General features: G+C 40.7%; 1 protein-coding gene across 2 annotated transcripts; it reads right to left on the reverse strand.

Moving 5' to 3' along the window:
* Positions 1-986: 986 nt before the first annotated feature.
* dock5 (dedicator of cytokinesis 5) lies at positions 987-27,508 on the reverse strand. Of its 2 annotated transcripts, none has more exons than XM_026322056.1 (51): positions 27,343-27,508; positions 21,714-21,797; positions 21,448-21,488; positions 21,310-21,365; positions 20,939-21,035; positions 20,663-20,811; positions 20,419-20,554; positions 20,156-20,313; positions 18,958-19,039; positions 18,213-18,342; positions 17,481-17,550; positions 16,071-16,213; positions 15,779-15,904; positions 15,518-15,642; positions 15,079-15,177; positions 14,734-14,806; positions 14,503-14,606; positions 14,082-14,262; positions 13,656-13,753; positions 13,444-13,533; positions 12,695-12,795; positions 12,427-12,561; positions 12,223-12,334; positions 11,832-11,902; positions 11,488-11,594; positions 11,180-11,316; positions 9,893-9,988; positions 9,585-9,683; positions 9,103-9,273; positions 8,882-8,982; positions 8,739-8,797; positions 8,336-8,490; positions 8,117-8,202; positions 7,571-7,727; positions 7,403-7,443; positions 7,232-7,322; positions 6,993-7,112; positions 6,640-6,729; positions 6,056-6,160; positions 5,711-5,852; positions 5,166-5,247; positions 4,975-5,059; positions 4,717-4,803; positions 4,422-4,598; positions 3,249-3,332; positions 3,024-3,161; positions 2,622-2,794; positions 2,321-2,444; positions 1,904-2,063; positions 1,569-1,687; positions 987-1,439 (listed from the first exon to the last, which is right to left on the reverse strand). In XM_026322056.1, exons 1-51 carry the CDS (start codon positions 27,383-27,385, stop codon positions 1,356-1,358), a joined length of 5,574 nt encoding a protein of 1,857 aa, XP_026177841.1. In that variant the 5' UTR covers positions 27,386-27,508; the 3' UTR covers positions 987-1,355. The 2 variants fall into 2 exon arrangements, with proteins under 2 accessions (XP_026177841.1, XP_026177840.1); XM_026322055.1 differs by having other exon boundaries at positions 2,321-2,465.
* Between the last annotated feature and the right edge of the window lie 453 nt (positions 27,509-27,961).

A 27,961-nucleotide genomic window follows, 5' to 3' on the forward strand; every position in this document is an offset into this window, starting at 1 on the left:
TTAAAACCTAGAAGTAAAACGAAAATACTTAATCATCATTTTCAAGAGAGCTAACATGCATAGATTTAGCACTCCAAAGGCAGGGAAACTGAATTGCTTCCTTGCACACTAGAGCAGTCTGCTGAAATTAGACTCAAATTACACTGCATAAGAATAAACCGTCTTTGTACACACCGGGTGTGCCAAACATTGGAAAAACTCAAATTCAATCAATAGAAATAATTTAAATTTTAATAATGAATTGATAAAAAAAAAATTAACTCTACCAACACCTGAAATATAAAATTAAAGTGAACTTCAAAGGCATTTATGCTTGTACCATACAGCACTTAGGTTCATCAAAGGACCAGTTCACAATTTTGGAAAACACACTCATTCACTCATTGTGGTTGTAGCTGAGGCTGACAAGCACAAAGACTGGAAAACAGCTAGCAGGCCTAATACAGTAAATACCAGCTATTCCCCATTTCCAGTCTTTAAGCTACACTATGCTAACCTGTAGCTGGCAAAGTAAATAAGTCCATCCCCCCAAATTTCAAACGAACCCTTTAAAGAGAAACATACCTCCGCTCAACACCAACATCATGGTGGTGCAGTTTGGAAGCACTATTCAGTTCATTAACATCACAAACAAATACACAATCTGCACCATACTCAATAATGCCATCCAGTGTTTCTGAAACATTGTGGTTTTGAAAGATCAGGTTTGATTGAACGCCATCATCAAATACAGAATAACTACATTTCAAAATATCAGTTGCATTCTGCCCATGGTGGCTATTCCCCGCTCCTGTTTGAGGTGTATCTAATGCAGCTTTTTCTGTTCAAATATGGAATGGCGGTAAACAGCTACAGGGAACATAAGTCATCCAGTGTCACTCTAACACATAAAAACACAATATTACATTGCAGTATTGGTCATTTCTTTTCCCTGTGAATGATGAAGTGTAAAAAAAAAAAAAAAAAAAAAAAACAACTTTCTTTTCTTTAAGAAAAATAAGCATCTAATTATTGTTTTATTACTGCTTAGAATACATATTGAATCCTAAGGTGTAGCAACCTTAGGTAAACAAATCATATCAAATTTTGCAGAGTAGTACCCTATTATGACAATTTCTTGTGGCTTAAAAACAAAACAGCTAAAACTCGAGAACAAAGGACAGCCTAGAATCAAGAAAAATATTTTTACCCCTGAATTATCTTGCATATATTGCCTGTAAATGGCCCTGCATTTGTACCCTACTGTTCTGCTTCCCCAGTGTCACAAACTAAACTGCACTTTCATCACAGCCAAATCAGAGAATTAGTGAAACTTTAAGGTCTGGATGTTGGCAGAGCCTTACTGGGGGTTGTGCTCATGAGTGGAACATTGACTTCCGTGTCTTTGGAGGCGGTGGAGGAGGTTTGCTCTCAATTTTCACTGGTAGAGGAGGAGTGAACTATAGGGAAAGAAAGAAGGGAGTTCAAGTTAGGACTTCAAATAAAAATAAAAACAGAATATTTTAACGTTTACACACCATTAAATATGCATTAGTGTGGGGGGTGCTACTTTCTCTGAGCAGATGTACCTCTGAAGAAAACGCGGGGTTGTCAATCTCGTGTGGGTGTTTCTTCGGAGGCATGGGTGGGGGTGTCCCTGGGGTGTCAATGATATTGGAATCATTGTCACTGAGAAGCGATGAATAACCTACCACAAGAGAGAGGAAAAAGAATAACGTCTCAGACCGCATGCCTCTGTGAATGTGTGTGACCTGATTAGTGCTATAGAGCAGAATGTGCTTACACAAGATTAGTAAGCATGATATTCCTCCTTTTTCTGTGTGCAAGGCATATTTTTAAGAGAAACTAAAATGATGACATGCAGTGCCGTTTTTGTCAGAGAGGTAGTTTTGTTGCTACATACTGGAGCTGCGCGGTGTGCGCGGTGTGTGCGGAGAGGCAGGGAGCGGGCTGAGAGGGTTAGACAGGCTCAGTTGGGATGAAACACCATGGAACAGGGAAAGGGTAAGCCTTCGGTCTCCTAGCTGTAAACTCTTGGGCCTCTGCTGCTTCTCTGGAGGAGTCTTAAAGTTGCGGGATAAAAGGAGGAGAGGGATAAAAGTGGAAAACAGAACTATAGGCATCCATGTCAAACGGTCCAAGCATAACGAAGTTATTCCCAATTCACAACTGAAAAACAAAAAACTGTCTTGCAAACAGCTTATATAGCCACCTGAGTGAAAGAACAGTACCTTTTACAGAATACACACACATACATACAGTGCATAGATATGTATAATGTATGAAGGTGCACAAAAAACTCATCCACATAAGGCCTTACCTCATCTGTGTCTGACTGCCTCTCCATTAAGACCTGGGATTTGCTCACACTCCATTCCTTCCTGTTCTTTCTAGCAATCCTGTTGTCCTCCTCTGAGCGGGACAAAACCGAGGCCCTGCGATCGCTGGGACAGGATAACAAGGAACTGCTTGTGAATAATTGGAGGCAGAGAAAGAGATGCAGAAAGATGTACAATCAGAAAAACAAGAGTGCTATTTAAATGAGCAAAGACAGAAATCATTCCAAACCAGATAGAAGAAAAGGAAGATAAAGGAAGCAGTGAGCGAATCCGGGTACTGACTCTTGAGAGGAATTGCAGGAATGTCCGTCTGAGGACACAGAGCTGCTAGAGAGGCCTGAGGAGGCGTTGGAGAGTGTTGACACAGTGGACATACGACGCAGGGTCGAGGACAGGATGTAGGGCATCACCACTGAGCCCACACGACTCTTTTTCTTCTCAGTGAGAGAGGAGGGCTGGGACACACAAATGGGATTAAGCATCACATGGGGAATCTTGGCAGGGGAGGAGGACAATGACAGGCAAAACAAGGCTTGCAATGGACTGGCTAAAGGAAGATTTATGGTCCTGCACTAATATAATGTACACTCCGCTTTGAATGAAAATTTGATAGGAAAGCAAGAGGGCCAATAGTCTAAGTTGGCACCCTCTTACATTAAACTGAGTTTGTGGTTGGCAACATACCAAGGTTATGACGCCATAATGCTTCTCCACTTTCTCCCGCAGGTCTTGGAAGCAAGTAACCAGACGGTTGTGTAAGGGCTTCAGCTGCTCTGTCGCTTTCTCCCCATGGATGCGAATCCCATCTGCCAAGAGTGGGACCTAGAGGGGAAGACAGGCACTAAAGTGTTACAAAGCATGTTCTGCTTTGAGGCCAGTGTCAATGCTAATGATGGTGGGAGTATTTACCTGCAGGGCAATGAGATGTTTAAGGACCTCGATGCGCTTGTGATCCTCTGGGTGCTTTTGGATGTAGGTGTCTGTAAAGAATGCCTGCGCAGGATGAAAACTGGATGAAAATTGGGCAACTTTTTAAACACACTTGCTTAAAATATTGCTGCAAGCAGCAATGAACAGGTTTGCGCAGCATGACAAAGAGTCCACTGCAGCTCCCTTATGAATACAACTTCACAGCTCATAACATCCCTGAGGCCCCGCAGCAGTCATGCTAAGGAAAAAAGAATTTACAAACTGATGTTTGCAGTTCTATGATTTATCATTTATTATTAGTTTCATTTTGCAATGTTTGATAGCAGTACTACATTTCCACTTCATTCACTTAATAGGCAACTGTACAAACAACTGAATCTGATTTAGCATACAGCTAAAATCAACAAATGTAGCCTGCAAGTAGTGGGGCCATGAAACAATTTCTGGAGGGATCTGTCTATGTAGTGGATTTGAAGGCTGGTTTTTAGCATTAGGTATTGTCCAAACATAACATATTACATCCATGCCACCAGTATGACTCTGTATATGGAACAGTTATTACTCAAATAACTCTGTTATTTGACAACTTTCTTTCCAGACTGAAATCTTTTTGCACATATTGGAAGGATTTGCTATGAAATTGTGTATGTACATTAATGACCGCCAAGATGAATCGATATCCCTAACCTATCCTACAGCAGGTCAAAGATTTTACTTACTCAGGTGAAATATCTCATCATCTACTGGATATACTGTCAAAAGATTTGCTTCAGACATTTATGGTTTCTAGAGACTGCCTCCTAATAACTTTTTCATCTAGTTCAATAATCAGATCAAATTAAAGATTTAATTATGTCCAGTACTCTTGTTTATGAACAAATACCTGCAAAACACTACTCAACACTCCTCAGTCTCAGATGTTAGCATGCTGACATGTGAGATATGCTAATGCAGTAAATATTATACCTGCTAAACAGCAGCTCGTTACAGTCTTCCTTATCAGCATTTAAGGATTAGAATTGAACTTATTTGGTTATTTGAATATGAGATTTCCTGTGATTCTGAATAAGGCGACCTTTTAAAAAATGCTGTTTTTCCTTTGTCCTTGTCTACTGCACTGCAAAGGCTGTCATTATAAGAAAAAAGGCAGACCTTCTCATAGTTGGAGAAACCACCCATGACAGCAGGGTCAACAATGCCACTGAGCATCATGGACAATGGGTTGATGGACAGTGACTGATCACAGGCTTGCTGCTGCACGAGGTTACTCAGCTTCTCATTGGCCATCTCCATGGTTTCAATGGCATTCGCCAAAGGACTGATCTCCTCCTGCCCATCAGGACATGAATTACATTAAGAATAATGTGAATTAGGGGAATAGTCAAAGTGAAAGAACCCTTGGAAACCCCTGAAAGAAAGCAATTTAAGAATGAAGGCTGCTCCTTACCACTGAGACAGATTTCACTTCAAACCATTTCAAAATCCCTGGGAAACGATAGGCGGTAATGTAAGTTGTTCTCTCAATCCACATGGTCTGTGGGGCAAAAATAAATAGCTATAAAATATTAAATGCCATCTTCAGAGTGAAATGTGCAAAAGGAGGATCATTTATTGTTTTTTTTTTTTTTGTGGGAAGGGAAATTTATGGGTGCATGCTTATATATATGAGCTTAGTGCTTCAATAGGAAATTTAAAAAGTGTTCACAGCAAATTCATTGTCTGGGTCCTTTTCCCCTTTCCTAAAGGGCCTGGAATACTGGAACTGGTCCACTTCATTGGTTCTGTAATAGCTGCAAGAGGTAAGCACAGAAGTGAGTTAGTGGTCTGACCAGAGAACTATAAATACCAGAGTATTCACAGGAAAATAAATCTGCCTTTAAGTGTTCTGTTACGTACTTTAATATCTGCTCTGGAACCCCCTTGTCTTTAAATCGGTGTGGCAGAGTGAGAACAGGCTTGACAGTAAAGCACTGGATGTCTGTGAAGTTCAGCTAAGGATAAGACCAGGAATTAAGTGGGGGAGCAGACAAAGTTGTGCTGAATCAGATTTTTGTAAATCTTAATTGTCAAACTAAGAGTCATTCTAGCACTGTGATGTCAGCACGCTTACATGCTGATGTTAAACAACTGTAATCTTAAACAGGTTTATCATCAGCTCAGACTTATCAGAAGGCCATTAGTTGTTTGCAGACATTTAGTAATAAAATACTGGCTTAAAACCTGATCTGCTGAGATCACTGGGTGAAAAGTTAAAAGCATCACAAAAGAAATTACAATTCAACATAATGCGCACCACATTTAATGGCAACACATTCAATACTTGTTGAGACGTTAAAAAAAAAAACACACACACAAACGTCAAAGTCAGTGCCATCCCTGGACCCACAGTGCTAACATTGTAATAAACAAAGAGCTTTCTTGTGGCTTGTTATTTAGGATACACTGTCCGGGGGAGTTACTGATGTTGTCTCCAGGGGGCGCTGTGCTGGTCATCCGGACTGCATTAGGGAACTGGGAGAGCAACTTTAAGCTGAAGTCTTCAAGCCACTCATACTCTTTGCCTCTGTAGATGAACATCTTGTTCTGCAGAAGTGTGTAATACAAGTGACACTCAAAAAAAAAACTACAATTATGATGAAGCTTTTTATTTGAGTATTTATTCTGATATTATCTTGTGTCATCAAAAAGGCAATAAACTTGTTGGCATTGTTGCACATTGCCCTGAGAAATGTTTGAAAAAGCTCACTGCATCAACATGGGCGCATGAGGGGTAATCATTTTCTTACCCTGAGGAAAGAAGGGAATCCAAGTCCATAATATCCCACGGCAAAGTACTCTGGTTGCGGACGCATCGCATGCATTATCTTTTCATAGAACTCAGCTTGGTTTTTCTATGACAGAGGACAGAGAAGGCGGTAAGGCTGCAGTACATAGTATGTTGTAATTATTTTGCTAGTGGTTAGGAAAATAATTCCAATATCTTCAAAAAGGAAAACACTGGTACTTAATTTTTTTTCTTTACATAATACTGAACAAAGTTTATTAGATCACAACCATACAAAATGACTGAAGCTGCGAAATCCTATTAATAGAGTCTTATTTGTACAAACTCCACAGCATCAGAAGATGATATCTGGGTGGAAATGATTTGGATAAGTAGATAAACACACACACACTTATTGGTTCTCCGCTTTTTCAACTAACTGCATCTTGTGTAAGCTGACACACATTAGTCATCAGGCTAATTTCAGTAGCTTGAATGAGGCATTAACAATGAAAACATGAGTGTTTTATTTCTGCTGTTTCCAAGATTTTAAGAGTGACAGTATTTTGTTTGTGGGGCTGATTTATAAAGCATGTGTCCTCATACCAGCAGCTGACTCAGCTCCAAGAAGTCAAACATGTGGCTCTCATGCATCTTGGCCAGCTGCTTGCCCAGTTCGATGGCCTTCTCCCACATCTGAGAAGACATGCATGGCTCGGTTAAAGGTGGACATCAAACATGAACATTAAAACACAAGAGCAGAAGCTAGACCTTGATATGATTGCAGCCAGTAAAGGAATTTAAGTACTGTCACAACATGGAAACCTCCAGCTGGTATGTGAGTTTAAGTAATGTCCTCATTAGTTTCACAATGCTAACTCAAAGGGATGGGATTTTTGGGGTAAGTAATGGATAATCCAATTAAAAACCTGCTCACATCCACATCAGCTAATACTCACCTTTCCCTTGTCTAAGTAACCTATGATCTCATGGAAGAGCCTCTCCTTAAGCTCCTGCTGGTTCCACATATACTCCCCATCTCGAGGTATCAGATGAGGTGCACAGGGTTTGTCAGACCACTGGGGAAGCAAATTACACAACTCATAAATCAAAACTCTTAGAAGCCCTGTGATATTACTAAAGGTTAAGCCGCTCAAATGTAAAAGGTTCTGATTTCTGTTTAAGCTGAAAGAGAGACCTCCAGCAATTCAGCGTGTAGTAGCAGAGTATATGCTGCCTCTGTGTAGTTCTCATAGTCCAGGTGCAAATCTCGCAGCTTGTACAAGTACCTGGTCACAAGAGAGCATTAGTTAAATACAGGTACCAACTTAGTGCAAAAACCAGGTGCCTAAGTCTTCGCCTGACCCACCGGATATAAATGTCCTCCCTCTTCTTTTCTTTGTAGAAATTCTGCAAAAAAAAAAAAAAAAAAAAAAAAAAAAAAGAACCTTAGGACTTTCTAATTTGCACTAGTAACTGCTTTATGTGCATGTACAAACAGTGTTAACTCTTTGTTAAATATTGGCTGAGAGCGTACCAGCACATTGACAGTGCAGCTCATGCGATGCTCACGACTTCCGTCATGTGTGATGGTGCGGTATGCCAGGAGATTCTCCAGCAGGCTGCTCAGCAGCAGGGCCAACTCCTCTCCTGACTGTGACAGGTATCTGTGGCGTCTGCAGTGATCCAGTAACCTGCTCATACAGAAACATATCTTTCACATGCTACTCTTAAGCTGTAAGTGATAAGCTGTAAATTTCTAGCTTTTCAGTTTGCTTAAGTCTGCCTTTCCTCCTGATGAGCATAATAAAACCTATTGTCTGGGATTGTACATTCTGAACCACAGGGGTTTCTTCTATTGATTAGAGACTGCTTACATTTCTGAGAGACTGTCTTGTCTGTCTGGCTACTTGAGGACTTTTCAAAAACATAATCAGAGAGCCCTTTGTTGTATTTTTGAAACAATCTTGTATGAATTTCCTATTACATGGAACTGAGGGATTTTTGATCGTTGTGTTGTACTAGTTAAACAACGTTCAGAATAAAAGAAATATTCTCTGTTTGATCTGCTCCCCTGCCTTACGTTTTCTCCAGCAGGACTTTGTACTGCTCATCCCCTCGGCCTCCTTCTACCTCTTGATCCAATTTTGTTATCAGTTCGTTCTCAAACTGCAAAGATAAGAAAGGAATTAAAAATATGTCATCATATGCATCATAAAAATGTCATATTTAGCCAGGAGCAGCTTCATTAGGGTTTAAACAGAGCACACCAAAGCACTGAACTTAAGAGACAGCTTTTTACCTTTTCAAACGTGCGTCTGGGGCTGAAGTTGTGCTCGCACTGCATCATATCAAAGAAGATGGGTATGGTAGCTTTCCTCAGTTCGGGCTGAGGCACCAGTGTGACCTCCAGAATGGGCCCAACCATGGCTGGGATGAACTTCATTTTGTGGGGGCCTCAGGGACAACAAAACATTATCACAGAGAAATATCATACTATGATTTGAGAAAGCAATAAGCTGCATCTTCATTTCACAACAAACATATGACAAATTTAATAATGTGGTCAACAAAACAACAACACAGTGTGAAACTGGACAATAAAAAATATTGTCTCGCTATTCCCTTTGCTGGCAGGCACTGAATAAACACTTTCACAAACTCTATGTTAATCGCAGCCTTGTCAGATGGTGCAAAATACTCACCAAGATTGTACCACATATCTCTGATCTTAAATCCAATAGCCTTCCTCATGTCTCCGTATCTGTGGCAAATTTAAATCAAAGGACAGTTAAATTAAGTTTTCCCTATTTAAATAATCTTTTTGATGAATTGTAAATGATTTTACTTGTTCAGTATCTTATTTCGTTTCTCCTGAGAGAAGGATTCCAGCTGCAGTGTTTTGTGGGTAAGGAACGCCACGGTCAAATGAAAGTAGTTATTCCACAGCTGCGGGGGCAGAGGGTTGTTGAAATATTAATGTTATAATTACATTCTCATAACACTAGCTTTTGATTTTCTGTTTCATTAAAAATAACCTCTACTTAGGCCGAGGATCACGAGACATACCTGTAATTGGAAATGCGCCTGGTCCAAGAAGTACATGTTGAGGACGTCCGAGTACTGGTTGATGGCCCTCAGGAAGACCTGCATCTGCACCAGGTTCATGACCATCCAGTCAGTGGGGAAGACATTTCCCATGAGGTCCTTAAACATGATGAACGTCTCCATGAGGAAGTCCTGAAGCCAGAGAGGAGGTTTTACTTCGACTGTATATATGCAGATGGCGCCGTTAAAGGAATACAATAAATAACAATGAAAAGAACAAAAAAACCTACATGTGCTTCTACATGTCAGGCACACATAATGCTCCCACAGCTTAATGGAGGCCCACTGACATCCTCATCATGTCAGTCCGTTCCATTGCATGAAATGTCTATAATCAATATTGTCTTAAGGCGCAGTAAGTGGCCTGGCTGGTGCAATGCATGTTATTGATGAGATGTTTCAGGACAAGATGTAGCCAACAGGGGAGGAACCAGGACACTTACAATGATATCCTGTCTTGTCTTGAAGGTGCTGATGTAGTGGGCATAATGCATGTCATCCATTTGCTTCAGGATTGCTGTCATGCAGGCAAGATAGTGGCCCTGCCATAGAGAAATCCACAATTACTTCTTTCAAAATAACCTTGAACCTGCTTTTACTCTTTCTGTATTCATGTTATTTGGTGTGTTTTATATGGTTATGTTATTCCTATATTTAGCTGTAGCTGTTGTCTGTATTATTAATATTGAAATGAATGCTAAGGACAAAGTCATTAAGGACGTTTCAGCTCCAACACCCCGCTGTGTCTTACAATGAGAGGAGAGCTTCTGTCCATGCCGATGACAGTGCGATTAACCCTGCGAAGAAGGCGCTCCATTATCAGCTGAACATGCCCTCTGGTCGGACCCTGCACACACAGCACAGCCTTGGGTATAATTACCAGGCGAAACACAGCGACACAGACATGCTGAGAGCTGTCAGTATGAAGGGGCCAATTAACCCAAATTATAAAAACCCTGTTTTTCACACATATTTTTGCTGTTATTTGTGTTCGCCCATGTTTTGAGATACATATCACTGAGAATTTTGAATGAATGAATTTTGTCATTTTTCAAGCAAGAATGCCACATATTTCAAGCTATCCCAAATTCTGAAGAATTATTGCTTTTTATCCTAATTATCCATCCATCCATCCATCCATCTTCTATACCCGCTTTTTCCTGGTTCAGGGTCACGGGGATCTGCTGGAGCCTATCCCAGCTCTCTCTCGGGTGGAAGGCAGGGGTACACCCTGGACAGGTCACCAGTCTGTCGCAGGGCCACATATAGACACACAAGGACAGACAACCTCACACACTCACACTCACTTATCCTAATTATAATTAACAAAAAAAATCAGACAAAGAAAGTATTGTCAGGTTTTAGGAGATTATAATGAAGATATTTTCACTATGTCATGATGTTTAAAGAATGATCAATCAATAATCAATACTGAACAATATTACCTGTACCAACTAATACATAAAAATTTCTCTTGAGTGCGGACATCCTCTCTGAAAAGAGATGCAGCTGCAACTCTTACATCTTCATTTTTCACTACTGTGACTGTCACAAATAAAATTCCATTCATCACCACTGTATTGAGGTGGTGGCTGTAATTTCTGAGACGGATATCTCAAAACCTAGGTAAATTAAATCTGAATTATCTACATGAACAAATTTTTCATCCACTTTCAACTGCTAATCTTGGTCTAGGTCACAGTGTCAGCAGGCTACTAAGCAGGGTAGCCCAGATGTTTCTCTCTTCAGTTACATCCTCCAGCTCCTCCAGCAAGATCTAAAAATCCTCTGTGTGCGCCCCCAGGCTTCCTTCCAGCTGGATGTGCTGGGAATTCCTCCAAAGAGATACATGAACTACCTCAGCTGGGTCCATTCAATGCAAAATGTAAGTGGTTTTATTCCAAAGCGCTGAGCCCAGCCACCCTGTTGAGGGAACTCAATTTGGTCGCATTCTGATTAGATGTTATTATCTGTAATTTGGGTGTCGTGAACCTTTAAACTTCTAATCTGTGTCACAGGATGAATTCAAACTTCTCACCACATCCTTACGGTCCAGGCTGTCCAACACCGTGCTGAGCAGTTGAACGCACGCCTCGTGGTCCGGCTTACTGGAGTGGTCGTCCAGCTGTCCACTCAGCTGGTCAGTAACAAGTGGCAGAAGCACATCTCGACAATCTGTAGAAAAATAGTGCTTGTTGGATCGCTCACATACACACACATTACACAGCGTGATGGCGCTGACCTGACAAACTGTTATGCAGGTGTAATTGTGGAGCAGAGTTATTTTCCCTCCTTCATCTTGTGTGAAAAGTCATTATGTGGTTTTTGAGCCTCAAGGAGTCCTACCTGGCTGCCTGAAAAGGTCACTCTCCACCATTTTACACATGCAGCCCAGCTTCTGACGCACGAGCTGAGAGTCAGGAATACTCTCAATGAACTTCGCCAGGAGAACACTGAAAAGGGAATGAAAGAAAAGATCCAAAAGAGCAGCCGTGACAATTTTAATGCTATTCACACTTCACATCTAGTAATTATTGTCACAGAGGACTAATGAGAAGCACACATGATGAGTTGATTTTACAGCAACAGGAGTTGAGAATAACGCCTCCTTTACTCAGTGGTAAATATGATCATTTGCACCGACACAAGCAATTATCATTTCCTGCTGTGCAAATCCTCTGAAGAGTTACCTCAGCTCCACAGGATCAAACACCGTCTGGATGTCATTAATGATGCTGGGGAGATATTTCAATATTGCCCCCTGAAAAGGAGCAAAGAATCAGGTCTCATCAGGCTGAAGCAAGGAGATGGGTTTTTTCCTTCTCTAATAAAACAAGATTTTTTCCTGTCCTTACTGAGACTGTGACCATGGGGTCCACACTTACTTTACAGTTAATTTGTAAAATTTTTCAATAACCTGCCCAATGTAGCCCAAGTTTCACAGCTGGGCACCCATTTACATTCAAAACCTAAAAATGCTAGGACAGAAAATCAAAATGTCTTCATAGTCTGACTTGCTGCATTTTTTATTTTATTTTCAAGCTTTTCACAATTTTCCATTTGACAGTACAAACATTTTACCTTTATCTTGACTCCTTCATCCAGTGGCCTGTCCATAAGGGTGTTGAAAGACAGGAAAAGGGTGCGGATGGAGTTGAAGAATGCATCCCCATCCTCACTGTTCCCATAAAATCTGAAAATCAAGGTCAGATTTTGCGTCACAAAAAGTCATCAATAGAAGAGGAGTGCGTCAAGTGGACTGTTACGTGGCAAAGCTTCTGATACCTGAGATAGAGGACCCGGGACTGTACAATAAACCTGAACAGGTACTTGAGAGCTTTGAGTGCTGTATAGAGTCTCTCAGTCAGGACGGGCTCTTCTGCATGGCCCACGTAGTAGTTTAGCACCCTGGTTAGCTTCCTGAGACAGTAAATGAGTCAGGCATTAAAGACTGCTGGTAATTTGAGTGTAGGTGGAGATGAAGAGCAAAAGAAGCACTAAAAATAAACATCATGAAGAGGTGTATGCCATCAAAGGTGAAATGGAGACTCACATGTAAGCCAAAGTGGCACTGAAGTGCTTGTTGATGTAAGTTTCCAGGACTGGGTTGAAGTGCTGGAATTTGATGTCGCCAATGAGAGTGATTACAAAAACCTAGTTATAAAATGAGGAAACGAAAATCAGAGCACTGTTTACCAAGCTTTTTTAAAATCTGTAATTAGTTCTCATGTTCTGGATTCAAAGTACTTTCACACACATGGGGGATTCATAGGAAATGATGCATGTATGTGATCTGGTATTATTCTTTAGTATTTTATTCAACTGATATCAACCTTACAGTCTGCAGTTCACAGTTCACCGTCTTCAGCACAATTTTAGAGCTGCATTAAGTTACTGCCCACATAAACCAAACATCATACTGCTGCTGCGTCACATTAAGGGCCGAAGCCTGAATCTGTTCAGTCTGATGAGGTCTGATGGAGTATAATAGGGTCTCAAAACTGCTCCAAAGGGCAAAACACATAGTGACCTTTACTGTGAAGCAGTCACAGGAAATGCAATGCATTTGTCACTCAGGTTAGCGGTGAGTGCAATCATTCATCAAAAATGCATCATGACCACTGATCATTTTCAGCATTTCACAAGAATGAGATTAAATTTAGGGAAAAGTTAAAAAAAAAAAACATCAAAATAGTTTGATGTAGCAGATTTTTGTTGTATAGAATTTCCTACCCTGGAGGATCAGGATTATATTATACATGGATGGTAAATGTTTGCATTATGATGTCACCAAACACTAACCAGGGCGTTGAACACCAGGGTGTCATAGGTGTCCTTTTCTGAGGTCTCCATCATGATGTTGAACAGAGCATCAAGGGTGTCCTGGAGAAACTGTACATAAAACAGAAACTGATTACAGAAATGCTATTAAAAAAGGACATTAAACAACATCTATAAACTCTAGAAAAATATTAGATATTTAATGCAGCATTTGGGAGAGAAGGATAACTCACTTTGACAATTTCCCCTCCCTCGACCTCCATCAGCCTCTGCAGGATCTGGTCCAGAGCTTCAGGGTTAGACCTCCAGTTCAAGAGGCCAAGTAGATCCACTGGAAATACATCAACAAAACAGAAAACACTGAGCAGGAGCAGCTCAGTCTGTTACATGAGTTAAGGGAATTGTGTTAAAAGCCTGAAATTTTAATATAAACCTAATTAGATCAGCATCAATCAACATCAACACTTCAGCAGAATATTAGCAACGCAGAGCAGCTTCATTAATTTCAAGTCACTCTGAAGGGAGAAAACAATGGTGGCACTGCACTGCTATCCACTGTAGAATCAGTTTCATTTCTTAAGGATGACTTGTGACAGGAGAGCTGTTAAGTATGAAGGAGTTTCACAATTAGGAAAAACAGAAATGGTGCCCTACAGTACCATTCTGAGTGAGTTTCGTGGAGCAGGTTAGTGTAGAGATCTGGAAGCTGTCTTTAGTCACAGGAATCACTCCTGAATGGTGGAACTGCTTCCCCGTTTGCTTCTCCTTTTCCTCCACTTCAGCCCAAGTGGCTGGCAAGGTAAGATAAACTTTCGCATCCTCTGCTTTTTTTATATCAACCTAGGAAATTGATAAAATAGGAAATGAATCATGAAGCATAATGATTGATGGAGATTTAATTTCATATTTATTGACTGAGGAGGGATTGTTGCATAGTCCATCTATCCTCTGTCAGCTATTCAAGACACTGACTTAGGTGTAATTGGATAAAAGCAATAAATAATCTCCTGCTTATTTAAGGGGAGGGGAATTAAATTACAGACAAAATAAAAATACAAAGGCAGCATCCTGCAACAGTACCTTATAGACGATAAGTTCATGCCTCCCGTCTTTTAGAGTGGTACCGTCTCCTCTCATGAGCCGGACGAAGGCCATTCCAAAGGGCTTCTCAGATTTGTCCCTGGCTAAGGGATATACAGTAGTGTGAGATAAGAACAGATCCACCAACAGCCACTCTGACTGTGTCTAACATTGTGGCAGGATTACATGCAGGTTTTTTTTTTTCCATACAAATAAAGCACAGACACTCACAGTCCTGGGAGGATCTATGTCGAAACATCACCCTCAGGTGACAGCGACATACATCTTCAATCGGAATAGTCACCTTGCAGTGAGGGGAGAAAGGTCAGGCTATTATGAGGAGTGTGAATACAGGATAATACATACAGAATAAAAGTTAGCCTGTGGCAGATCTGAACAAGTAGAACATTCTGAGCCGTCATATTCCCTAGAAGGGAAGTGTGCAGGGTCCGACCACAGGGCATGTTCAGCTGATAACTGAACCACATTAAATTCATTTGAGGAACTAAGTTGAGAACATGAGATGATATGATCAGAGCACAGAGCTGCACATGTGCGTCATTGACGTGAACTTACCTTCACTGTTTCATTCCAACAAGGCTGCTTCACCTGGTAGTAAATAACAGACTTGTACTCGGTGATGCCATCATATCCTGCCCCAGGGAATATAGCTTTCTATAAGAGATAGATGAAGGACACTTATTTACATGACAGGAACTATATCAATTTGCTGTTTGATGCCTTTGCAATCAAACTTCACAGAAACTACCACAGTGCAGCAGCACGTCATTAGTTTTGCAGATATTCGGTTATCAGTGACGATGGACCTGTATGAAAAATCCAGCAATCCAGCTAATAATTGAGACATTTAACTCAAAATCACAAATGTGAACCTTATGCTTGCACTAGAGAAAAAGTCAAATACATTACAAGAATAATTAGGATACAGCGTCTAGGAAGCATGAATTTATGAACAATCATTCATAGCAATCCATCGTCCACTGGTCGATTTTACCTCCATGGGTTTGCCTTCATCATCATGCACGCTCAGTATGACCTCTACATTTTTGGGGGTCTTCTTTTTACCACGGTCAAACTCTCCCTGCAGCAGGGTTACGTAAATATCATTCCTCACATTTCCTAGAGAAAGGACAACAGATTATCAGGTGGGGGTGCTGAAAATTTATGAACCCTTTTCATGGCTTTGTAAGCAATTAAAATGAGCAGGACCATCATATATATAGAGCAGTGAACAGCAACAAAGACTCTGATGCACCTGGGAGGATGATTTCTGGAAAACCCATTTTTCTGACGATGGCTGTGCTGCGGTCCACAAAGTGGGGGTAGTCCTTCCTGACTTGGGCAAGATCCCCTGGGAGGAGCTTCAGGGTCACAAACAGCCCTGCCAGAAAACGTGAAAAGAAATTCAATGAGGCATACACTGAAAGGATACACCCTGTAGACCGCTCGCACGTAATTTATTTCCCTCAAAACAAAAAGGTCAATTTAGAGCAACCCTGTATAATCACAGGGGGAGACGCTGTCTGTCTGTGAGTACTTCATTTTACCCTGGCCTTTGTGATTGACCTCCCGCGTGGCAATGACTTTGTTGAAGACAGCAGTGAGCGGCTCATTCTCTCCTATGACTCGAGATGGGATGAGCGGAGACATGATAAGCTGCCTTTGCCGGATGTAGGTTTCCATAGCTATCCTACGGTGAGAGGCATTGGGATGAGAATAAAAAAAAATCAGCTGCCAACTGAAGTCAACTCTGACAGGTGACAAACAAATGGATGGAGAGGCTGCATAGGCAATGTGAGGCTTTTGACAACATGCACAATTATCTCTCCCCACCCACCACTTACCCCAAGTTACTACCATACAGCAAACAACAAGGTACTAACACTATACTGAGCTTTATTACTGTGAGTACAAGACCACCTCAAACCGTACAGTTAGCTGTAAAAATGTATCCAACGGTCATTGTTTTTCAGATGATATGGCACAATCGTCAAATGCAAATTACAATTCTCAAAATACTGTGCAATTCTCACATCCAGATGATATAACCTACTTCTGACTCATGAGTAAAATGTGTAGAGTGAGTGACAACTGTTTGCAGGAAAAATTAAGCGTGTGGACTGACTTAATGTTGAGCAACTGGAAAAAACAGTGAAATAAAATATTTGTGCTTTGTTGTTGGTCCAGTTTTAGAAACAGATCCTGTTCCCATTGCCTGTTGGAAAATGAATTTAGCCTGATCTTTCTCTTATTAATTTGCAGTTATCTACTTCATTCTTACCAGTGGCAAATAGGTCACTCCGTGCTAATGAAATATAAATTCAAGACTGGAAAGCTTAAGAAGTAGTTCTGTGACACAGTTTGTAAGGAACAAACTTAGAGAATTCGATTTTTTTATTCTTTAAGAGCAGAAACTTATGTGCAAACAGAAACAGTGATTAAGGTTCGATTAGCATCTGCACTTCAGGTTTTTAAAAAAAAAAAAAAGAAGAATTCATGTTTAATATTTAAAATAATCATCCAGGCGTCTGAGTCCTGTTAAATATTCTACCCCCACAAAAATGTGTTATTCTCTAACACCTCAAGAAGACACAGTGAACTGTGACACAGTGAGACAAGAAACAGGTTAAACCTTGGTAAATTTTGACTCAGATGTCAGGAATCAGTCAAGATATTTTTGGGGCTGTTCCATCAAGGATCTCTATGAATGTATTATCATCCTCATCCCCCTACTGTGCAGGCGCTGTGAAAACATGGCCTTGAAGCCTGTTTTTGACAAGCGCTAACACTAAGAATTGCAAAAAGTTTTTATATTTGCCCTTGAAATGCAATGTATGAAAAGTCAAGCTGCATCCTTGAAAAAGATGTGATGGAACACAATAAGCAAATGTAACACGAGCCCATTTCTTTTCCATTATTCATGCTCACTTGTGTTACTTTACAAAACAAGGACTCACTGCTGAAAGGGGATGAAATGCTGTTTGTCCTCGTCTGTTTTGCCGTGGGCAATATCTGTAATGTCCATCACTGCAATGACAAAGACAACAGGAAAATCACAGTAAGACAGCAGACACAAGGACAAGCTAATTTACCAGATGTAATAGATTACTGCCAAAATAACAGTGAAGTGAGCATTTTCTACTTTTCACTTAATTTTCATACCATAACTCCAGAAACTGTATGTTCTACTTTGGAAAGAGAAGCTTAGCAAGGCGTTGGATCTCGCTCATCTGTTGCTGGCACAGCAGACAACCAGCATATTAAGACAGAGGGAAGGTTCTCAATCTCCAGCTTGCAAATGTCTCTGAAGTGTTCATTTCACCGAGCTCTTTTCATAAAGTGTTTTTGACTTTTTTCCTGGCTAAGAATATTGTGACTCTGAGGTGAACATTTGTTTTTCTGACTCTGGTTTCAGTTCATTAACTGGAACACCATAGGAAACCATTTCTCATCAAATCCACTAATCATCTGGCCAAAAACAAAAAGACGGTTGCTATAAACCAATTTCCACCGACTCCAATGCCAAAGCAGGGTGGAAGCATTTTCTAGGTCAGGAAACAGGTGTTCCAGTTCATTCAGCACATGGATCCTTCATTTTTACACCTTGGCAGAAATATCCATGCAACCGAACCACCAGGAAGGAGTAGCATTTCTTTTGTTGAATTGGGAAGTGTGGAAAAGCAGCTCACCAGCTACACCAAACGGTCTCCTCAGTCCACCCGTGTGTTTCTTGCCCTCTTTGAGCTCCATGCTGCCCACTCTGATGATCTGACACACCAGAAAAAGTCGCTGCCTCATCAAGTCACTGCTGCTCAGGTCCTGGACACAAAGCACATCCACAAAGATGATTTATTAGAGCACACTGAGAAATCATGTGCACTATACGTAAAAGGCAGTGGGCTGTACTTATCACTAGCGTGTCATTATGTGCATTCATATGACTGGAGCTGCAGACCAGCAGGCGCATATATCAGGATGAAGCATGCAGTAAAACCTCAAACATATCACCTTTCTAACATCTTTATGTGTTTGTTTTTCTGGCTGCTTTTTCAGGCCAAAGGGCTCTTGACTTGTGTGCTTTGAGGAAATAAATGTGACAATAAAATTTCAGCATGTTGCCGTGATTGTTGTGTTTCTTTTTTTTTCCACATTCTAAAGCACTAATTGCTGGTAGCACACATACAGGTTAACACAATAAAGTTTGCCTGGAACTGCTGACTGTGCCATTAACATAAATTGCAGCAATATAATGGAGGCAAATGTATTCAAATTTTCAAAAACGTGCCGTGAATGTGAGCCATTCAGTGAAACTTTCTGTAAATTAGGAGCGATCCAGGAGCAAATTGTCTGCTTTGTCACAGTGCTCAGGCAGCATTTGGGATTGTTCATATTCGAAGCAGAGGGAATGGATTCATTGGTTTGGGACTCAGTTACCGTGAATAGTGCTGGCAGGTTGTTGAGTTTTTCAATTTCTTTAGGCATCCCCATACTGTCCCAACGCACCAGGAAGTTCTCACTGCATGAATTTGAATAAAATTCACAGTTAGAGATCACATTAGGTAAAGCATCAACAAATATACAAAATGTAAAAAGTAAGTAATGTAAAAAAAAAACAAAACTCTGCATTATTTTAATCTTACCAGATAAAGTCCAGCTGTCATATTTTGAATACAACCTAAGTGTATTGATCCCTACAGACTTTGTTTACAGCGTACATTTTTATTTGCAAAACACAGGTAATGCTGAAAAGCCAAGTTTAATGGCACTATAAAGGGGACACAGTGTTCATTAAGGGCATTAGTGATGTAATGTGATGTTTCTGCTATGAAAATTCAAATTCCTATCTGCTGTGATAATCACCTCTTCACCCTGGCCCATTACAGGGGGGTCAGAGTTCCCGGTTGACCCTTAGCCTTCGTAAGATCCACTTAATAGGAATTTGTTCATTTTTTATACTTAGAGGTTCTTTTAATGCTTTCCATTACTTATGCTGGAATCATTTTTGTCAACCTTAGACTAGAAATGTTACTTTTCTACTCCAGCAAGCAGAAGAAACAGCAGCTTAATAACGCCTGAAACGAGCAGCCTGCTAGCTTTAAGTAGTAATTTAAAACAGCACTGGAGCTGTTACATCAGAACGTTGCTGAATTATGTGACAATAATGCACAGCCTCTAGCTGTCATTATTATTCTCCATTCTCTTAATTCTTCACTTTGGAACTTTTGCTGTGATAAGTGACGAAGTAGCAGCTGTAGTGATTGCAGTACTAGACCTAGTAGTAGTTGCAGTAGTACTCAGGTAATTACTGTCATATTCCGACAAATGACATAGAGTAACATCAGTTATTGTTACATTAAGATACATTTTGATGTGGGGAGTTTTTCTGTTTTTTAATGCCAGGAAAAAACACTGCTTTGCCAGGTCACATATTCTAGCACTGGAAATTGTTATTGTGGTACAGTTGCTGCTTGCTTGGTTGCAAGATTGAATTGTGTGCCCTTCAGCCCCGTAAAAAGTTAGAAATTTTTGGACTGACAGACCAATACAACAATAACAGTGACTTATATGGATAGTTTCTGGGTGCAACCAGACTCAAAACAACATCAAACTAAATTAACAAATAATCTCTGACCTGATGAACTCAGACTGGTCAGGGTCATACAGAGACATGAGCAGCTCAGCGTCTTCTCCGATGTTGCACACAAAGTTTTTCAGATTCATGAGTAGACTGTAGGTATGCACCGTGCTGAACAAGGTCTGACGCCTCATTTCCAGGTTTTGTAGCCGCATCTAGAGGAAAACAAGGCCCCAGGCAGTGCAATGACAAGGATATTAATTGAAAGGAGAAAAGGGGGAAAAAATATGTGACAACATCAACAAATCACAAAATCCTGCCTTTTCTTCTTGTATCCTGTCATCGACACTGCGGGATGCGGTCTCGTGTGCCCGGAACAGACTGACCGTACTGGTCCGGTCAGGATCCAGCGTGTTTCCTGCTTCATCTCGCACCACCAGGTCCAACCCCAAAATCCTTAGGAAATCAAACAGCGTGAGATGAACACAAATATATAAAACTTGACAATGCTGTTTATGTGAGAAGGCATTTCATTGCAATAGAAGAAGGCAGCAGATCTCATACCGGTTTCCATAATCAATCTTTGCTGTGACTTTCTTTTTGAGCTCTACAAGGTCATCCTTGGGCAGAGTTCCTGACACTATCTGCGATCGATACTCGATGAGGCTGTAAGCCATCTGCTGCACACTCCTGAACATAGATGTCTTGTTCGCCTGTCAGATAAATAGGTGAATAACAGCAATACATTTATTACAGGAATGAAAGTGGTGAAATCAGAGGTGTACAGGACTGTATGTACTAGAAAGAACAGCTGATAAGAATGAGGTAATCTTTACCTACCACAAACAGTTTGTGCCATATCTGTGCCCATTCCCTCAGAGTAGCCCCGATCTCCTGCACCAAGGGTGAATCTGCTGGAATTATTATTTCCTGCTGGCTACCAGCCACAAGAAGAGAACAATAAAATATTGGAAAAGCAGCTCATCACTCACAGATCATCTTATATAATTTGGACAGACTCAAGTGCATTTCTATACATGATAAATAGTTAGATGGGGTCCCTACACAGCCAAGAAAAGCATTACTGAATCCTCACTTATGATAATTACAAGTGCACTGCAATGTTATTGGCAAATGACAAGGTGGGGCAGCAAACTAAAAGCAAAGTGGATTATCATCGAGATGATATGTTTACTGATATGTGATCTTACCCTATTCCCTCAACTGTAGCCTCCTTTAAGTGGATGTAGGAAGCTGGAAAAATGCCCTGTGGAAACAATGAGGTACAATCAGCGCATACACATTACAACACTGGCTACAGAATAGTCGAGCACTAATGGTGTCTATACCTTCTGTGATTTTTTGCGTAGCGTGTAGCCCCGATACCAGCCTGCGGAGATATAAATGAATGGAACCGAGAAAGGCAGCACATGAGACAGGAGGGACGGCAGTACAGTCAGTCAGGGGGACCGTGTTAAAGAGTCATTTACATTACTATGCATAACATATTTAGTGCTGGGTAGCCCTACATTTCATTTAAATTCCTGCGTCAGCTTGCACAGACAAGGAGAAAAGGAACATGTCAGGGCCTGTTTGCGTGTTCGGCCTCACTCACCTTCGAATTTCTCAAGTATGTGCACAGTGTCCCCCACCTGCAGACACAGCTCCTGCTCACCACTGGGATCATAATTGTAGATTGCTGAAGGACAGAGCAGGACTGTCTCATTATGACGAAGACACACAACATTCAGTAAATTTTATTAACACTGAAAGGGTTTTCGCCGACTCTTTTAATGACATGTTGTTATCCGGCTCAAGGTCCGCTGGATTATGAAAGACCCAAATCCCTTTTCAGAGACTCAGTGTACATAAAAGCAAGTCAGTTTTTTTTAAAGTTATAACAAATTCAACGTCTGTGCTGCATGGTTTGGACCCACACCTACAGAGGATCTTGATCTTTGATTCATTCCTTATCTTACTGCTCTTTCTAAGTGTCTGTGTGCTCATGGAGCAGGTCTATGACTCAGACCTGTACAGCAGCTTGATGACTCTCGATTGAAATCGACACCCTGGGGCTATGTTTAACATTCCAGCAAATAAAGGGCACTAGAGCAGGTATCTTTAGTGTCAGCAGCGAGGGGCTGAGCTTAACAAGCGATGTCGTCACATCTTCTATTTTTCTGACATCATCACCCACTGTGGTCTTTGGTCAGGAGTTAAACTCAGCAGGTTCTGTTTCTGCCTACCAGCTCTGCAGTGAGCCCTACATTCAGTTTATTAACCCAACAACATTCCTGGAGGTGACTCCTTTCTTTTCCTTTTAACTCTCTAGCCAGGACACGTATGGGAGGGATCACACACACACACGCACGCACATGCACGCACACGCACACACAAACACACAAAGGACCAGACATACGTTGCAAAAGAGAAACCTTGGCAAACATTACTGTAGCAAAGGTCTTTGTCATAACGTGAGGGCACAGCAATATTGCACAGCCACTCATTCTCATGGTGAGATAGAGGAACTATAAGCAGAGCTCTGCCCTGACTTGCATGGTGATAATGCTTGTTGCTGGAGGCTAGATTTCACAGCACGCTTCAACTGGCTCAGCTTATCACACCTCAGTATGAATACCAAAACTTGACAAAACACTGAATGTGACTAGCCTTCCCTCTCTCCATGACTTCCTCCTCACTGATAGATTTTTCAAGCTTTTTATGAAAAACATTTGCACAGGCAGACATCTCCACAGGGAATCACTCAGTTTTTAGTCTGTTTGCTTAGCCAGCCCATGGGCTCCTAAAATATTAGCTTAGACCCGTGCTGGTTGTGTTCTTAATATCACCTGCACAGGTTCATGCGAATGATGCCGTACTGTGAAATCCCTTATCTAGTCATCAAAACATAAATAAATAAAAGGGTTCAGAAACAACACTACCAATAAAGGCTTTCTAATTTTACTTTTTCTAAATCAAGATATGATTTTCTTCATCATAGCAGCTGCATCTTTTCTGACCAAACAAAGTGCAATATTATGAACAGAAAGTCCATGCCTAAAATCCAAATATGCTGTGTTGTTTCATTTAAAAAGAAGTCAGTAACATTCTCTAAATTCTTGAAAGAGTATTTGTTTTCACCAGGAAATTATTTGTGCAGCCAAAACAACATCAAATGAAACATGCACTGAAGAAATGACATCTGCCTCTGCTCACACAGAGAGTGACAATGGCCCATTCACCAACTTGACACAGTGTCCGGGCCTGGCAACAGCGTGGCAATACGCCAATGGCAGGAATCCAGTTGAGTGTGTTGTGATGCCACACTGTCAGCGTGGGCCTTGGCAGCATGGCTCATCTGTACAACTCTGAGACACACTATTTTCCTCTTGAACTTGAAACACCGAGCCTGTAGCTGCTGCTGTAAATTCCAATAAAGCCTCTATCCACTCAGGTTCAAGCTAATGTGCATACTAATGTTAAATCAAAGTCAGCCTGATTCACGCTAAATGATTTATCATAGAAGTGAATTAGCTGCAATTAAAGAACACCACGGCTGAACAGTCTGAGCAGCTGCTGGCAGCTCATCAAAGTATAAAAAAAAAATTACAAAGACAATCTACTGTTCTCATTACTGACTGCATGTGACAGCAACACAACACCCAGGCCAAGTTATGATCATGATAACACATACTACATATAAAAAAAAAAAAAGCTGCAAACGAGTAGAAGGTGGCTACCAAGTCTTGAATATACAATTGTACAAAAAGATACATCCACCAAGTTCACTCTGATTCTTAGCTCGAACAATCAAAAACCTGAAATAAGAAAAATAATCAACCGGTAATGGGCCAGTATATGCTGTGCTGCACAAATGGAGCCTGATGTAATAAAAGTAACAACTATCATTTTCATTTGTACAGCAGAGCTCAAAAACAACTAACCAAACTATTACAAACACAAAAATCAGTCCAATAAAAAAAGAACAGCTTTTTTTGTTTCAAATCAAAAGCAGAGACATGGGTATTAGATAACACCTAATTTATAGCATGAATTTGAACAGGTCTTCAGTAAACTACCCTTCAGTGATATGCTGTGTATGTAAAACAACAATTCAAGTATGCACATTTAAAGTAATGCCAAAGTAGGGATAACTACAGTATTTGTAGAAAACCTAATTAGGTTAAAGCAGTCTATTAAAGTTGTTGTTGAGCCAGTTCTACTCAGGCAGGACTTTTCAAGACATAAAGTCTCTGTAGAAATGCTTTTTGCGTCCTGTCTAACTGTCTAGACAGCCAGAAACGATCTGTAGCTCTTAAAACAGCGATCCAGCTAATAAGTCCTTATAGGTTATCCATAAATCAGGAAGTTAATTCTCAAGTTCAATCCTAATAGTGCAAACGGGAATAAAATTAGACCAGCGTGGGCTCATCTTTTAATTCTAGCTTAAAACCTTGCTGCAACATTTAACAGAAAGAAAATTACAATTGCCTTATCTGAATGAGAAAAAAGTACAAATGTCTTATTCCCAGGTTGCCAATGAATTAAATGAATTATTCAGAAATTAAGTTTTAAAAGTCATGACTGACCAACCATCTGGGGAGTCCATCAAAACTAACATCAAGGTCAACACTTATCTCCAATCACCAGCTGCAGTCAGGTCTGACACTGCAAGATGAACAAGCAGGGGTGTGATGATTGTGATCTATGGGGGCTGCAAATCCCAATGGCTTTAGATTTGTTTTGGTACATGCAACACTGGCAGAGAAGAAAACTTCAACCTATAGGTTATGTCATTTTTATCTGCTACTGCATAATATCATCATGTGGAACTTGTGACTAATTACTCAAAACCTACTTCACACAATTACAGGTATAATTCTCTAAAGAAAACTTAAGGTAATTACTGTACAGCAGTACTCCTGCTTGCAAGCAATTGTAGGGTATTATAGTCAAATTATTAGGAGTACAATATTATATTAATACATATGAAGTATTATATGAAGAGCATTATACACACAAACAAACTACACCGATACAATGTACTGTACATGATGAAGATGGTTTTCTCACTTATGATCCAATATGCAACAAGTATGGTGAAGCTACATGATGCCTACAGTGCACATACACTGAGACCTTTATCTGTTTTCACTGATTGTTGTTTTGCTTAATCAAATCATTATTCAAAACAGAGCATGTTTAATTTCTATTTAAATGTTTAAATCTATGAGATATAGTTTGTAATATTTTTTGTCTGGATATTTCCTTCAGATATTTATTACTGCAGTTATCAATGTTAGACTCACATTTAAACAGTTAAGAAATAAATAAGATCAACATTGATGAAGTCAGACCAGCAATGTAGTCTATTTTATTGAAAAATGTCTTTCCCAATCAAAACTAGGTACCTACATTACCCATAATGCAATTCAACCACCAACCTTGCATCTTTCCACCTCCACACCCCTGGATTTTTTTTTTCTTTTTCAAAATTTTAAGTCATCCATGTAAACTGACAAGAGAAATGTTAGACTTTGTGCTGCTTTATTAAAAATCACGCAAACATTTACATGACACCTCATTAAGGACACCTTGTCCTGAAAACTAACACAGACACCGGATGTCCTGATAGATAAAAACAGGGATGCAAGAAATTAAACTAATCCTGGAGTGCACAGTTCTTCACCTGCTGATTTTTCATTTGAGCCTCTAGTACGATGCTTCAATTCAGGGTGTGAAAATTAAGAAGCTATGCTGTTATGATGGTGTCACAGATTCACCATAAAAGAACTGATATCTTAAGCCCCATATTATCCACATTTTCCTGTTAGCTAGCATGATATAACTGATAATATCAGAAACCTTGCGATTGCCGCTTTCATCCCGAAATGTAAGTTGCCTGTATTTGAACATTGCCTGGGTTGACTAATCGGATTATAAATATAAGACCTTGTACAGGGTCCAATGGCATTTTAAGGATTAAGTACAGTGTTAGTGACTCCTGTCCTGTTTCTGAGGCGAATGGCAGAAGAATAGTACAGTCTACACACAATCGTGCAGTGCAGTTTTGAGCGCCATACTGGGATCTAAAAGGATTAAATTAAAAAAAAAAAACCTCAGCATCAGCTGCTAAAACAAGGTCAGAAATAATCAAGAGAGGAAGCGTTTGTGCTGCAGAGCACTACATACCCACCTGGATTTGTGGGTTAAATAGTTTTTACTCATAACTCCAACAGTGCACAACATGCTTTGTATAAAACCTGAGATAAAGTCAGTCAAAGGGCTGAGGTTAGAACACACATCCAAGGTTATTTCCAGTCCTGGCCTCTGATTCACACAGGCTCCAGAAACACAATAAGAGGTGTGTTCAGGTTTGCTTCTGCTGCACACCAGGAAACACTGGGTGTAAAAAAAAAAAAGTGCTGCACCTTTACGCACAGATTTAGTGGTGAGTCATATCAGCAACCAATGACCAGCCAACCTGTGCTGGGTATAAAGTCATCACAGCAACCCAGAGAAGGATTGAGCCAACAGCTGTGCTGACTGCCGCTAAGGGCGTGGAGCAGGTACCTGATAGCGTGGACATGCCTGCACATAGCAAGCCCACAAACACGCACAGGTACAGGTAAAAGCGATGCACCTTTTTCCACGGCATCGCAGCCCACATTTTATATATAGCTATAAGAAACTCTAAAACTTATGATTATCAGTCATGATTATCAGTCATCGCTTATTACTAACTATGGCAGGGAAGCCCCGTGGAAACAAATACCACTAATGTCTTATCTCTAAAACAGTCCCAGACCTGGATCCCATGTGGAGCCCACAGTCCGTGAGGAGGCTCAGTTCAGTCCAGTCGACTCTGATGTGAAGTACAAGCATGACTGGTATGCTCCTTCAACGTGTGGCCTTTTTCCAGTTTTTCGCCACCTCCTCTGATGGGACAGTTATACAAATAAAGACCCGCTACAGTCCAAATACCCAGCACAGCGCGGAGGGTAAACTTTTCTGCAGCTCCAAAATAAAACAAACAAAAAAAAAACTTTGTGAAATCCTGCTGGGCTGCAGTGTTGCTGCCCACCGTGTACCAACAACACCACCAACAAGAACAAAGTTGCCAATAACTTGTGTTTCCCTGCTACAATGAGTCCCCGTCCCCCTGAAGTTAGTTCAGTACTTTCTGGGTGTTTACTCGGCGACCTGTCCACCAGCAAAACACACGTAGCTGAGTGAGGACTTACCGACTCCGTACTTCTCTTTTTTAGTAGGAATCCAACGGGTCATGTTGGGGAAATATGTGAAGTTAGATGAATAAATAAATAACTATGTACAATTTCTAAACGAGCACGGGGGGGCACATTCCTGCTCGTCCCGAGCTCTACAGTTCCGCCATCATGACTTGTGAGCGGGGAGGGGAGAGGAGATGAGGGGAGGGCGGACACAACACGCCCGGGAGAGAGACGGGAATAAAGGCGTGAACCACGGACTTCCCAGTCTACCCCCATCACAGATCCACCTGACAACTCACACACACACACACACACACTCACACACACACACACACACACTCACACACACACACACACACGCACACACACACACACACACACACTGGCTTCATCAAGGGTTTTGCTTGAGCAGCTCTTTTGCTGTAGTCAATCGATAATCATAACAATACCTCATAAATCCTCAAATGAGCTAAAACCGAGTTGAGGGATATTAAAGTAAGACAGCACCATTCTTCCTTTGGCTTGTATGACTCCTGGTGGTATTCACATCACTGTTTTGTCAGCACTCCTGGCACACACACATTTGACAGTCTCCAAGTGAATAATTAATTGAAAGCAGAGTTATAAATCA

The sequence above is a fragment of the Mastacembelus armatus genome, chromosome 9 (assembly GCF_900324485.2).
Source record: "Mastacembelus armatus chromosome 9, fMasArm1.2, whole genome shotgun sequence".
In the NCBI taxonomy this organism is placed as follows: domain Eukaryota; kingdom Metazoa; phylum Chordata; class Actinopteri; order Synbranchiformes; family Mastacembelidae; genus Mastacembelus; species Mastacembelus armatus.

Bases quoted from the DNA above. Each gene is read 5' to 3' on its own strand.
- dock5 (XM_026322055.1), bottom strand. From the start codon at position 27,385: ATGACCCGTTGGATTCCTACTAAAAAAGAGAAGTACGGAGTCG. The intron at 9,684-9,892 runs GTAAGACACAGC...TCTCTATGGCAG, and splicing joins ACAGAAGCTCTCCTCTCATT to GGCCACTATCTTGCCTGCAT. The intron at 8,983-9,102 runs GTATGTCTCGTG...CTGCCCCCGCAG, and splicing joins AGGCGCATTTCCAATTACAG to CTGTGGAATAACTACTTTCA.